This window comes from Pan troglodytes, chromosome X, assembly GCF_028858775.2.
Source record: "Pan troglodytes isolate AG18354 chromosome X, NHGRI_mPanTro3-v2.0_pri, whole genome shotgun sequence".
Classification (NCBI taxonomy): domain Eukaryota; kingdom Metazoa; phylum Chordata; class Mammalia; order Primates; family Hominidae; genus Pan; species Pan troglodytes.
In genome coordinates, this window is record NC_072421.2 from 151,051,647 (window position 1) to 151,065,728 (window position 14,082).

The 14,082-nt window shown below is 55.2% G+C and overlaps 1 protein-coding gene and 1 long non-coding RNA gene across 5 annotated transcripts; one reads left to right on the forward strand and one right to left on the reverse strand.

Moving 5' to 3' along the window:
- Positions 1-2,134: 2,134 nt before the first annotated feature.
- CCNQ (cyclin Q) lies at positions 2,135-13,390 on the reverse strand. Of its 4 annotated transcripts, none has more exons than XM_063804737.1 (5): positions 13,175-13,390; positions 10,217-10,400; positions 8,760-8,892; positions 6,719-6,916; positions 2,135-2,664 (listed from the first exon to the last, which is right to left on the reverse strand). In XM_063804737.1, exons 1-5 carry the CDS (start codon positions 13,284-13,286, stop codon positions 2,575-2,577), a joined length of 717 nt encoding a protein of 238 aa, XP_063660807.1. In that variant the 5' UTR covers positions 13,287-13,390; the 3' UTR covers positions 2,135-2,574. The 4 variants fall into 4 exon arrangements, with proteins under 4 accessions (XP_063660807.1, XP_016800000.1, XP_016799998.1 ...); XM_016944511.3 differs by having other exon boundaries at positions 2,135-2,604; positions 6,719-6,946; positions 13,175-13,387; XM_016944509.3 differs by having other exon boundaries at positions 6,719-6,946; positions 13,175-13,387.
- Positions 13,391-13,477: 87 nt separating this feature from the next.
- Positions 13,478-14,082, forward strand: LOC107971236 (uncharacterized). The gene is made up of 2 exons (XR_001714208.3): positions 13,478-13,760; positions 13,882-14,082. It is a non-coding gene; the product is annotated as an uncharacterized LOC107971236 (long non-coding RNA).

The following is a 14,082-nucleotide window of genomic DNA, read 5'->3' on the forward strand; positions in this document are numbered from 1 at the left end:
CACCTGTAGTCCAAGCTACTCAGGAGGCTGAGGTGGGAGGATCGAATGAGCCCAGGAGGCCAAGGCTGTGGTGAGCCATGATTGCAAAAGAGAGAAAAGAAAAGAGAAAAGAAGAGGGGAGGGAGGGAGGGAAGGAGAAAAGAAGAAAGGGAGGGAGGGAGGGAAGGAAGGAAGGGGAAAAGAAAAAGGGGTGGATGTATTAGCCCAAGATACACGGGTGATAGAACCAGCCTTCACAGCCAAGTGGTCTAACTCCAGAACCCACTCTTCGTTTCTTGGAATGTTAAAATGTATTTGAATGCCAAAATGTGTCTTGTCTTGTCTTTCCTGTGTCTTGTCTTTTGTCTTGTCTTGTCTTTCCTGTGTCTTGTCTTTTGTCTTGTCTTGTCTTGTCTCGAACTGCTGAGCTCAAGCCATCCTCCTGCCTCGGCCTCCCAAAGTGCTGGGAATACAGGCATAAGCCACAGTGCCTGGCCTAATTTTTTTTTTTTTTTTAATAGACAAGAGGTCTTCATATGTTGCCCAAGCTGGTCTTGAACTCTTGGGCTCAAATGATCCTCCCACTTCCGCTTCCCAAAGAGCTGGGATGACAGGCCTGAGCCACCATCCCCTGCCTATTTTTAAAATGTTTGAGGAATATCCATACTGTTTTCCATAGTGGCTATACTATATCCCACCAGTAGTGTGTGAATGTTCCCTTTTCTCCACATCCTCACCAAAGCTTGTTTTCTTTTGTTTGATAGTAGCCATTCTAATTGAAGTGAGGTGATATCCTCCATGTGGTTTTGATTTGCATTTCCCTGATTCCTGACGTTGAGCAATTTTTTCACATACCTGTTGGCGATTTGTACGTCTTCTTTGGAGAAATGTCTGTTTAGGTCTATTGCCCATTTTTAAATTAGGTTGTTATTCTGTTGTCTAAATTCCTTATATATTCTGGATATTAACCCCTTGTCAGACGTAGAGTTTGTGAATATTTTCTTTTTTAAAAAAAAAAAAAAGATAAGAGTCTCCCCGTCTGTCGCCCAGGCTGGAGTATGGTGGCGCGATCTCGGCTCGCTGCAACCTCCGCCTCCCAGGTTCAAGCGATTCTCCTGCCTCAGCCTCCCAAGTAGCTGAGATTACAGGCATCCACCACCATGTCCGGCTAATTTTTGTATTTTTAGTAAAGACGGGGTTTTGCCACGTTGGCCAGGCTGGTCTACAAACTCCTGACCTCGGGTGATCCACCCGCTTCGGCCTCCCAAAGTGCTGGGATTACAGGTGTGAGCTACCACACCTGGCCATGAGGGCCATTTTTACCATATTAATTCTTCTGAGCCCTGGCCACCTTCTCTTCCTTCCTCTTTTCACTACCATGCTACACATTCTCATTCTGTTTCCCATCTCTCCCTCCACATAAGCAAGGAGTTTCACCTGGTTGCCAGAGCGCAGGCAAGGACTGGGCACACAGTAGCTGCTCAATAAATGTGGTTCTTTGACTGATTAGTCTTAAAAAGCTTACAACAGGTAAAGCAGGAGCCCACATTTAGGAGAAGTTAATCATCAAAACCCACAGGGGAGTTCTACGAAATGAAGGGCAGGTCAGCCGGGGCAAGCCTGCCCACCAGGGAAGCCTGTGACATCTGCTCAGATACTTCATTCTGAAGACATGAACATAGTCGCTCTGTAAAGTCAAGCAAGACTCTGCCCTGACCTGCATCACCCCTGCCCCCACACCTGCAGGAGCCGGAGCCCACCCTCCTGTGTAAACCTACCAGTCCCCCGGCCCTACGCCACGTGCTGAACGTACGTCTAGCCTGAAAGGGGACCTAGAGAGCGCCTCCTGGACTGGTCTATTTCTTACCCACTGGCTTTTGAGCAAGGAGTCAGAGGGGTGCTGGGGGCCACAGCTCTGAGTTTCTCCAGCCTCCCCATCCAGACTGGCTACCTTGACATTTAAAAACGCATTACTTTTAGTTACCTTCGATCAGGACTCACTTTTCTGAATTCAAGTGATCCTCCCTAACCCCAGGCCTGCCGCCTGATGGCTGGGACACACTCTACCTGAGAGCACTCCGAGGGAACCAGTCTCTGAGGGCCCCTCACACCCCCATGTGCAGCATGCGCTGCAGAGCAAAGCCAAGGGTCCCTATTGACTTGTATCACCTTTTATTACACAAAATAGATTTCAGCCACGTTGCACATTCATTCTCCCTACAAATCTGGCTTTTAAGAAATCCGTAGGGATTCAGTCTCATCGATTTCATGACTTTCCTTTCATTGATGTCATGCCTGTATTGTAGTCAAAGTCCTCTCAAAGGACAAACGCAGATGTGGCTGCCTTGGGTCAGCTGCACACAGTACACTCCCGGCCTGCCCGCTGGAGGCGCGGCTCCCACCATCACCTGCACCGCGACTGCTAGGGACTGGCAAAGCGGCAGCATGCCATCGCCTTCTCCAGCCCTTCTCCAGCAGCACAACCAGTCCTCCCAGCTGGTCCTGTGGGGACCAGCCGTCATGGCGACGTGGTGACAATGTCCCCAGGCAGCCGACCATCCTGGGCTTCTCTTTGGGCAGGCCTGGGCCAGGACCTTAGGGGATCTCTGTGTCCATGGTATAAATCTGAATGAGATCAGACACAATATTATCAATGATTGGCTTGGTAAGGTCGTCATTAAACACCTAGAAAGAAGAAGGAAAACAGGTTCCAGTTAGACTCCCTCTGTGTTAAACAAGGCACCTGTCACTAAGCAGAGAATCACATTTCATGGGCAGGGGAGGGGCACAGGGACTTGGCTATGCAGGAAGACAGTAGCTCTCCTGCAAAGCCAGTTTAATTCCAGCCCGTTGAGGCCAAACACTTTACAAGGCCGAGAACATTCCAGATGGAACAGGCCTTGGTGATCTTCTGACCCAGAGAGGAGGGGACCTGTCCAACGTCATACAGGGAATTGGTAACACAGCTGGGTCCAGAGCACAGGCTCCTGCCTCCTGCCCGGGACTCCCTCAGGTCCAGGGTCTCTGCGGACACTGGCAAGAGGAGAGGGTGGCAGTCCCTGTGCAGCCACAGGCAGGCTAAGTACCCAGACCCCACGCCTACCCTAACCCAGCCCCTGGGGAGCATGTGGACCCACTCCACAGTCCGGACCGCCACGTGCAGGAGCACTCTCAAGACGGCGAAGGACATCCTCGGGGCCCATGGCAGGAGGGTTGCAGCCCAGGGCCACGCCACAGGCTGGGGTCCACACCCTGTACCTTCCAAAGGCAGGTCTGGCCTCTGCCCGGCTCCTGGAGGATAACCTCTAGGCCCCTAGAAAATCCTGCCCCATGTGAGCGTCTTGGTTTACTGGACTGCCAGGCGGTCTGTGCTAACCACATCATTTATGGTGAGGGCCTTGGGCCACAGAGTCCCAGCCAGATCTCTGGTGGCTGCAGCCCAAGTGACCAGGGTTGGCCACGCAGGCGCTCCATGCCCACGCAGCCCACCACCTCCCATGGAAACCCTGGCCGCCATGACTGGGATGAGCTTCCCGGTTGGGACTCCGTGCTCGCTGTCCCACACTGTTGCCGAAAGAAACAGGTGCCGTCTGCACAACTCCCCTGGGCGAGGAGCCGCTGAAGCTCACGCCTGGTCTCTCCTGGAGCCCGCCCTGTGCGCCCTGAGCCTTCGCTCACGGTAACCTGTGTCCTTTCCTTGTAATAAACCGGAACTGGGAGTGTGACAGCTTTTCTGAGTTCCGAGCCCTCCCGGCACAGCACTGAGCCCCAGGGTGCTCTTCGGGATCCCCAATGATAAGGGAAATAGTAAGTAAAGCAGCAAGACCTTGGTCAGATGCTGCGTCTGTAGCCACCCTGTGCCAGAGCTTGCTGCCTGGGGAACCAATGTACCAATCAGATCAAGGCCTTGGGCCAAGTCAAGGCAAGAACTAGACCTACGTCCACCCCTGCTGAATGCTCCCAAAGAACCCTAGGTTCCTCTGTGGCCTACAACCTCAGGTAGGAGATGGTGACCTGGACGCCCTCCAAGTCCTGACTCAGGAAGCATAGCTGTCTTACCCTGGGCTCTGGGTGAAAAACAAATACTTCAGAAATGCACACTTGCTTGCTGGGGTCCATGACCTGTGTGCTCCTGGAGACCCCAAGCCCAGAAGCAATCATTAAAAAATATTCAGGGGCTGGGCATAGTGGCTCACGCTTGTAATCCCGGCACTTTGGGAGGCCGAGGCGGGTGGATCACTGGAGGTCATGAGTTCAAGATCAGCCTGGCCAACATGGTGAAACCCCGTCTCTACTAAAAATACAAAAATTAGCCAGGTGTGGTGGCAGGCACCTGTAATCCCAGTTACTTAGGAGACTGAGGCAGGACAATCACTTGAACCAAGGAGGTGGAGGCTGTAGTAAGCTGAGATTGCGCCACTGTACTCCAGCCTGGGCAACAGAGTGAGACTCTGTCTCTATTAAAAAAAAAAAAAAAAAAAAAAAAAAAAGCAGGGCCAAAACGTGGAAGCAGCCTGCATCCATCGATGGATGAATATGTTAATATCATATGGTCCATGCAGGCCATGAAATATGATTCAGCCATCAAAAGAAAGGACATTCTGAGACGGGGGCTCCAACATTGTGCTCAGCAAAAGAAGCCAGTCACAGAAAGGCCCGCACTGTAGGATTCCACTCCTGTGAGGGGCCTCAAAGGAGAGCCGTGAACTCTGTAGAGGACAGTGGAAGGTTGGGTGCCAGGGGCTAGGGGGTGGGGAGTTGGGGTTGAACGGGGCCAGAGCTTCAGTTTGGGAAGATGAACAAGTTCTGCGGCTGGATGGTGGTGATGGCTGCACAGCACCGTGAATGTGCTTCTGTCCCTGGGCCGCACACTTAAAAATGGTGAACGTGGTACAATTTAGGTGATGTCTATGTCACCACAATTAAATGTAACAGTCCAGAACAGGTGGCAACCCTGGGGCACCTGACAGCAGAAGAGACACAGACCCAAGTCCTAGGAGGAGACACTGCTGGCCTCTGGGGACTCTGCCTTTTTGAGGGCAGTCCATCTGCTTATAAGACAAAAAGCAGCAGTGGCTGGAAAGAGGCAGGTTCTCCTTCTGCTCAGGAACAAGGGGATGGAGGGCACTCGGTGTGGCTCTGGACGTGGAAGTTTCAGCAGCATTGCGTGATGACCTGCATCATTTCTGACCCCGCTACTGTCCCTGCTCATCTGGCAAGTCAGAGTGCAGGCAGGCTTCTCCAGGGAAGCACATCAAGCTGCCATGCTGAGCCCGTGGCAGATAAGTGACAGGAGTCACCGTAAGAAGTGGCAGCCGAGAGCACACAAGGAAGAAAGGGTTTCAAAAGCCAGGCCGTGAGCTCTGCAGCACCCGGGTGGGTGAGGCCTCCCAGGATCTCACTCATCATGGGGGATCAGGCCCTCACACCCCGCCAGCCCACAGGAGGCACCTGGATTCCGGAAGCTTCTGGTGCACAGCCCCGAGCTGGGAGGCAAAGGTCAGGTCAAGTTTAGCAGAGCCTTTAAGAAGAGCTGGCTGAACAGAAGTTCCACACCCCACAAAGGGTAACTTCTTCCCAGTCTGAACGATGACTGGGTGAGTCTGGGCCGCCAGCAAACAACTTGCTGGTAGAGCTGCTTCCTGGCTGTGCAGGGTTACCTGGGCTCCCACTCCTCTGGGAGGGGCTAAGCATGGGACGCAGGTGGTACTGGCACACCAGGTGAGGTTTACTAGCAAGCGCAGAAGACAGAGCAGAAAGGAAGACAGATGCAGCATAGGCAGGCAGCCCAGGGCCAGGGCCACACCCACCAGATGTCCCCAGAGGGTGTCTGCCCCCCCCAGAGTCCAACCCTGAGCACGAGGCAGCCACATTATGTGAAAGTCCCTGAGCAGCCCGAGTGTGGAGCAACACTGTCTACACAGATGGCCCTGGACCACCTGCACACTGCCTTGGGGACAGGGTGCTTCCAGCTTGAGACTGGGAACATGGGTGCATGGGTTCAAAGACACATGAGCACCCGCTTTGGTGCCAGGGAGGCGCGGGAGATTGGGGAAGAGATGCCCAGCCTCGGGCACTCACAGCTGACTGGGGATACGAGATTAGACAATAAACACGCAAAAATCAGCAAATGCTGTGGTCTTCCACAAGGCACACGGGCCAGGGAAGAGAGGCAGGGGTACCTCTATGCAGAACAGCACCAGCCACCTGGAAAGCTGTCCTATGCACAGGCCTACAGAGTTCCACCATCTACCCCTCCATGATCTACCTATTAATACCTATCAATCACCCGCCACCCTGCCCATCAGCTCTCTCACCTATCCATCCAGGTGTCTGTCAACTAGCCAGCTAGCTGTCACCTACCTAGCCATCCAGCCCTCTCCATAAAGCACCCCAGATGTTTCTGATGGGAAGCCAGGTTTAGTAACCTGTGACCACAGTCAAGTTCCCACTCAATTCAGTAAAAGCGGTTCTCCGCTGGGGCAACCCTCCTCCCGGGACACCGGCGACGTCGGTGGAGGCCAGCACTCCTGTTCGACATCCGGGACCCCTAAATGGCAACTGTGCCGAGGGGGAGAGCCTGTCCCAGGCCATCGCAACAGGGTACTTTCGAGCTTCCATGTTCCCCAGCAGCCCGTATCTTTCTTCATGGATAATTAATAGAATTTGGTGAGCACTGCAATACAGAGACTTCCAGAGGGAAAGGGGGCACGTCCAGTGTGCCAAGCAGCCACCTCACCTGCCACCACGGCTTCTCAGCCTCGACCTCGGCGGGCACCTCAACTCCGTAGACCTGCAGGGCCAGGTAGAGCACCGCCACGGCGATGTGCTGGGCCTGGAAGCGGAGGCACAGCGCCCCGTGGTAGCTGTCCCGCAGCAGGGCCCAGGCGGTGACGGCAACAGGGGTCCGCTGCCAGCTGTGGCGGTTCAGCCAGTTCTGGAGGGAAACCAGGTAGTGGAGCAGGTACTGCAAAGACACGTGTGTCAGCCTTTAGGCCCACCAGCTGCTCTCCTCATGCTGACATAATCATATCAGCACCTGCTCCAACCCTCCAGCGGCTTCCATGTCCCTTAGGAAGAAGCCCCAAGGCCTTCTGCTGGCCCCATCTCCTGTCCCTCCCACCCTGCCTTCCAGCAAACCCCGTCCAGGGCCTTCGCACTTGCTGAGCCCTCTGCCTAAAACCAGCTCACCGTATGCACCTGCCCACTCTCACCCTCCAGACCCAGCTCTAGGGAAACCTACGAGGGCCACCCCCACCACAGTCCCTCTCCACCACAGGGCCCGCTCTGGCCACCATGAAATTCCTCGGGGCCTGGTGCTCCGGAAAGCACCCTCTTCATGGGCAGAACAGAAGGTGCTGCTCCCCATGCATCTGGCCTGCTGCCAAGGGCACATGCTGTCCTCGGCCACAACATCCAAATGACCTCCCAGCCCAGCTGCCAGCTCCTGCTCTCAGAACACTGACATTTTGCCAGAACCTCACACAATAAGACAGATGCTGCGAGCTCTCTGGACAGTCTGGAACACACACGCGTGTGATCCCAGCACACCATGCAGGAGGGATACATAGGTTACTTTCCACCCCAGCCCTGACTGGAAGGAGGGGAAGGGGCTGGCAGGCTCCCAGCCACACCAAGCTATCAGTTCCCCATCTGGGCACAGATCACACACCCCTTGAGGTCTGAGTGCTGCTCTTTCCTGAGCCCTGTCGCCTTGACAACTCCACCCTGCAGCCACCAGGGCATCTCCCACCTTCCCCCAGGATGCTCAGCAAGCATTCTGCCCACTAAGACACTACTGCGCAGAAATCCCAGACCAGGGCTTTCCAGGTACTGAGGTGGGAGTGTGGAAGGCTGGAGGCAAGATTATAAAGGCAACACGAAGGGCCCATGCGGGTGGAACCGTCTCTCACCTTGGCTGTGGTGGTAGGTCCGTGAACGGAGTCGTGATAAAATGGAACAGAAAAATATACACACAGGAATACAAGTGGAAGTGAGGATGCCAGTGGACTGTGTTGGTTTTGGCATCCTGGCTGTGTTCCCCCTGGGGGAGACTGGGCCAAGGGTACATGTCACAACTGCGTGGGAATCTACAATGATCTCAGTAAGAGTTCTGATGAAAAAGAATGAAACTCCTAGCCAGGAGCCCCAAACCGCAACTCCTCCATCTCTGTCTCCGGCCAGCCTTCTGAGCTGCCCATGCATGCAGCTGCGGTGCCCAGAGCATCGTGTGCCAGTCGCCTAAGCGTTCCACTTTTCCCTTTTACTGCTGTTTGAAATGGTTCTTCTGTTGAGACTCACACATTCCTAGAAGTTAAAGCATGCTGCTTGACTCAAGCGATTTGGCTTTCCCCATGGCTTCCTAAGCACAGCTGAGCTGGAGGCGTGCTCCGAGGCATCACAGCATCCCCTGGGGATGGGGACTCTGGCCGGTCACGAAACCAGCCTGCTTCCCCGAGGCCCAGCGTGCACACCATCTATATGGACCACAGGAGCTGCCACAGCTTCAGCGGGCAGCACGGACCCCGCCCACAGGTGAGCAGGCAGAAAGGCAGAAGCTGAAATGAGAATTGGCTGAGAAAACCCACAGGAGTGGGACAGGAGAGGCCGGGCGGCCAACCCAGCCACAAACACAGAGCCGGGAGACCCAGTTCCCAGCCGCAGCCCTGCTCTCCTTCTGTGCTGTGCTCTCGAGTATGAGATGGGATGCACTTTTGGGATAAAGAACAGAGACCATGGCTTGAGCCTCTCCAAACAGGCACCAGTTCCCCAGTATGTACCTTGTGTGGATGCTGGAAGGAGACCTGGAAGCGCAGAACTCTCAGCATGAGAAGCTCACACTGCACGATGCTGTCCCGGAGCTCCCAGAAGCGGGAGTCCAATTCCAGGGGCTCACCGCTTGGGTTAAAGTACCTGCGCAGAGAAATGGCAATGCTTCAGCAGCCAGGGCAGTCTCCTGAGCACTGGATGGCTCAAATTGCTTAAGTCACACAATGTCCAGATGCAAACTACATCGTCCATCTGCAGATTCATGGAGGGTCATTTTATTTGGGTTTTTATACAAAAATTCTTCATCTCCACATCTAGTGTAGAGAATGAAAACAGTAACCAACAGAGGAAAGAAGCCAGCTCCTAGTTTTAGCCAGATGGGCTGTCCGCTATCATTCAGCAAAATGTCAAGTGCAAAGACTGGCTGTTGGCGATGGCTCCAGAGGAACCGGAAGCTTGAGCATGCCAAGTCGGTTGTGCTTCCTGTTATACTCAGCCTGGCATTAGGGAGTCTTCATCACCTGAGGTGGCAATGCCCAGGGCTCTCACTCTGGGCCCAAGGAACGTATTTTTTTAACTTATTTTTATTTTTTACTTTTTGAGACAGGGTCTTGCTCTGCCTTTCAGGCTGGAGTACAGTGGTGCAGCCACAGCTCACTGCAGCCTTGACCTCCTGGGCTCAAGCGATCCTCCCGCCTCAGCTACCCGAGCAGCTGGAACCACAGGCATGCGCCACCACGCCCGGCTAATTTTTGTATTTTTGGTAGAGACGAGGTTTCACCATGTTGACCAGGCTGGTCTTGAACTCCCGGGCTCAAGCGATCCACCCGCCTCGGCCTCCCAAAGTGCTGGGATCACAGGCGTGAGCCACCACGTCCAGCCATCCAAGGAACATATTTAAGCCTCTCATGGGAATGATATACTCCAAAAAGTGAACATTTCTCAGTTTTGTATTTCCCAGACCGTCTTTCCCTCGCCTTGGCAAAGACCCTGCATTCTGCCCCAGCAGGAACACACCTGCTTGCACCGGCTGTGCCACGCCCACGCCACACCCACAGCAGGGCGAGGCTCCTAAGCAACTGGGACCCACCACCTGGCTGGGTCTGCACCCTCCCGCTGCAGGCAAGCTCTTCTGCCTGCAGCCATCCCTGTCTAAGACTTCCACAGAATCTTCTTTGACATGCCTCTCCAAGCTCCCTCTGCTGAAGCCCCGCCTCTGCCCTCCATCCAGCTTTCGAGGCTCCCCATAATCTGGCCCAGCGTTTCTCTCACAGACCCCACCGGCCTCTGACATCAGGCTCCTTCTCACGTTTGCTGCTACTGTTTCTGGCCCTGCCTGGTTCAAGGCCATCCAGGTACTTCCTTCCAAGCTCCATTGCTGGCACCTGGTGGGCAGGGCCCCATAGGAGCCTTCCCTGCCCGTCCCCCCTACCGGGCGGAGATCAGGAGCCCAGCCAAATGCCATTACCTGTTGGACACATTGATGATGTCACGAGTCCGCAGGTGCTGCTCTTCCACTTTGCCGGCCAAGTAAATTGAAGACATGGCAATCAGGTAAGGGTCATAGGCGTCCAGGTTGGTCTCGCAAAAGAACTTATGGTAAATGGTGCAAGCAGTGGCAATGGGAATGGACCGCATCCCTAGCTTGACACCTGCGGAGAGAAAGCAGGCAAGAGAGGACTTCAATCCAGCGCTGGCTCACTGCTCCAGTGAGGGGAGCCATTGGAATGGGCCCTAGCAGGTACAACCCTACTTGGACAAGGCTAAGAACTTCCAGCAGAGCCAGTGGCTCCTGCTGGGTCTCTTACTGGGCTCTCAGACTCTAGTGGGTGACCCAAGCCCCTGGGGATGGTGTTCAAATGCAGACTTCCCCTTCTGTAGGTCTGCGGCTCTGAGATTCTCCACTTCTGACAAGCCCCAGGTCATGCCCATGTCAGGGGTCTACAGACCACGCTCTGGGAAACAAGGGTTCCGAGGACCGCTCAGTTAGCAACTGGCATAGCAGCTTCTGCAAAACCCTGGAAAAGGACTATATGCTGTTGTGTGTCTGGGTTCACCTTAGCAAACAGCTAGCTAGAAGTCGCCCACCCCACAGCTACGACGACAGAAAAGAAACGGCCTCGTGGGTGCCACAAGTCCTGAAGTCACAGTGAAAGATTACACTGAGCACTGGTTTCCTAGTCCACAGGTTAGAAGAGGTGAGCAAAGCAAGCAGCGTGACTGCCAAGAGTAACCACTTGCATTGCAGAGAAAAGGCAATGTTTATGGCCACAGCCAGGCACCAGGGAAGGACACCAGCACATTGAAAAGTGGGCTGGGCATGCTGGTTTACGCCTGTAATCCCAGCACTTTGGGAGGCTGAGGCAGAAGGATTGCTTGAGCCCAGGAATTCGAGACCAGCCTAGGCAACAGAGTGAGACCCTGTCTCTACAAAAAAGAGAAAGAAAAAATTTTTTAAGGTGAACAAAACTCAAAACACCAGAGCAGGATTCAGTGGATTCTACTTAGGGGTTAAAGCCCATCCCCAGCCCATCCCTGAATGGCTCCTAAGAAAATCACTGCCCTGGTGCACAGAACCAAAACAAATTCACAACCACCAGGGTTCACAAGAGAAGGTTAAATGACATCCACTAGGCCAAAACAGGAAGGCGAAGAACAACCGACAATCAACCATGAAATGACAGTCAGCATCCTCTGCCTAAGAAGGTAGATCAGTTCCCTAGGGCTACTGCAACAAATCACCACAAATTCAGCCACTTAAACAACACACATTTATACTCCTCCGATCCTGGAAGTCAGAAGTCCAAAACTAGCCTAGAAAGCTAAGATCAACGTCTAAGCAGGGCTGGCTCCTTCTGGAGGCTCCATGGGAGAATGTTTCCTTGCCTTTTCCAGCTTCTAGAGGAGGGCTGCATTCCTTGGTTGCTGGCCCCTTCCTCCATCTTCAAAGCTTCTAACTCTGCTTCTGTCCTCACGTGGCCTTCTCTGACGGTGACTCCTCCTGCCTTTGCCTTATAAGGATGGGTGTGGTTACACCCAGATAATCTAGGATGATCTCCCATCTTAAGGTCTCTAATCACATCTTCAAAATCTCTTTTGCTATATAAGATGACATTCACAGGTTCCAGGGATTAGGATAGGGACATCTTTGGGAAATCAATATTTAGCCTCCTACAAAGGACAAAGGATTGTGTAATACATTTTATAAAGAAGTCCCTCAGAAGGTCTAAACTTGTTATATAGAGACAATTCCTACCTGGGACCCCTCATTCCAGGAGATGCCAGATAAGGTGCTGTTACTGACATGACCTTCCAAGCTTTGTTTTACAGAGCAAACCCCAATTTACACGGACCCTCGGAGCAGACGGTAGCAGATGAGGTGTCACTGCCATCCTTCCCTAATAATAACTTTGCAACTCTTCTTGCAAATTACAGTAAATTTACATATCACTGGGATGAACAGTCCTGCAGCAGTCCTCAGACTCTCCGCCCACCTTGGGTAGAAAGCACATCTGCCCAACCCTTCTCCCCCAAGCAGTAAAGGTAGGAAATAACTACCCGCCAACTAACAGTATCTCCTATCAAGATACTGTTGATGGGCCGGACGAGGTAGCTCACGCCTGTAATCCCAGCACTTTGGGAGGGCGAGGCAAGTGGATCACCTGAGGCCAGGAGTTCAAGACCAGCCTGGCCAACATGGTGAAACCCCGTCTCTACTAAAAATACAAACATTAGCCGGGTGCGGTGGCACACACCTGTAATTCCAGCTACTCGGAAGGGTGAGGAAGGATAATTGCTTTAGTCCGGGAGACGGAGGTTGCAGTGAGCCGAGATCACGCCACTGCACTCCAGCCTGGCCAACAGAGCGAGACTCCGTCTCGAAAAAAAAAAAAATACTGTTGATGGCTGGATGGAAACGATGTTTCTACAGAGATCTTAGCTTAATCACCTCGCCTGGGAAGCGCGGAGCCCAACACTACTGTGGATGTCCTGGCAGGGTTCGGAACAGGAGCTGCAAGCAGCCTAGGTCCCCGGAGTGACAGGAACCCCCGGACAGCGTTCTCCAAAAGGCTCCGCGCGACTAAGCGCCACAAAGTCTACCGGAGTGCAGGGCCGCGGGTGCCGGCAGAAGGCGTGGCGCACTGCGCAGAGCTGCGGGCGCCCGGGCCGGTCTCCGCCTCGCTGGAGGCCCAACCCGGCCACGTCCTCTCCTAGGGCCTGCACACCGGTCCACGCCATGGGGATACCTCGCGGCTCACTGCTCAGCACACCGGGCGCGGCGCAAAGGCGGAGGTCCTCAGCCCCGAGCAGGGCTTCCCGGCCTCTGCTACGGTGAGCACTCCAGAAGGCCGGCCTGGCCAGCCGGGCCCGCTCCGCGAAGCGGGCCGCGGCGCCGCCTGTCCTGGCCTCCCCCGGCCGCGGTTACCTGCCTCCATGATGAACCTCGCCACTCGGAAGTGCACCCTGGCTTCGGGCGCCGGCTGCCCCTCCGGGCCCCGCGCTGCAGGCCCCCCTCCGCCGCCCTCCGGGGCTTCCATGAGGCGCCGCGGCACCGGCGGAAGGAGAGGCGGCCCCGGCGCGCAGAAGCCGCCAGAACTGGGGGTACTCGCGGCGGGCGCTGCCGCCCCACCCGGCCGCGTCCGGCCCCGCCCCGCCCCGCCCCTCGACGCCCCGCCCCGCCCCTCGACGCCCCGCCGCTCCTCCGCCCCGCCCCGCCCCGCCCCGCAGGGCCCTCGCCCAAGGGTGAGCGCGCGCCTGCGCCACAGAGGCTGCCTGGCCGCGCGCGCAGGCGCAGGCGCAGGCGCAGGCGCAGAGGCCGACACCACCGGGCGGCTGGTATGTGTCCACCGGCCCCTAGGCTCCTCGAGCCCCGTCCCTGGGAGACGCAGGCTCCTGCCCGCGGAGCTGCTCCGAGACCCGCGGGAGGGCACCTCCGGTCACCCGAGCCGCAAATCCCCGCCGTCCGAAGAAGGTGTCGCCCCGGGCTGGCGGCCCAGCGTGGCTTAGGCCAGGTACAACCGGCAGCGCCCGCCAAGCCCTGGGCTAGGGACGCCTGCGGGAGTTCACGGGGAGGCGCCGGTGTCTGAGGTCTGAGAAGACAGCGGCCACCGGAAAAGGTGCTAATGTTTGCAGACCCCGATCCATCGACACCCCAAGGAAATGCTGTGCACAAAATTCCAAGAGGGCCTTTTCGAATAGACGCATGAACGGTGTTTGTGTCTGGATCGTCCAGCCTCCCGGGATCGATTGGGAATCTAGCTTCTGCTTGCCTTTCCAGTGCGACGCACAGTAGGAGCCTAATAAATGTTTGTTGAATGAATGCTGAATATCGAA

Bases quoted from the DNA above. Each gene is read 5' to 3' on its own strand.
- CCNQ (XM_016944509.3), bottom strand. From the start codon at position 13,286: ATGGAAGCCCCGGAGGGCGGCGGAGGGGGGCCTGCAGCGCGGGGCCCG. The intron at 10,401-13,174 runs GTAACCGCGGCC...TTCTCTCCGCAG, and splicing joins GAGGTTCATCATGGAGGCAG to GTGTCAAGCTAGGGATGCGG. The intron at 6,947-8,759 runs GTACATACTGGG...GTGTCTTTGCAG, and splicing joins CCTTCCAGCATCCACACAAG to TACCTGCTCCACTACCTGGT.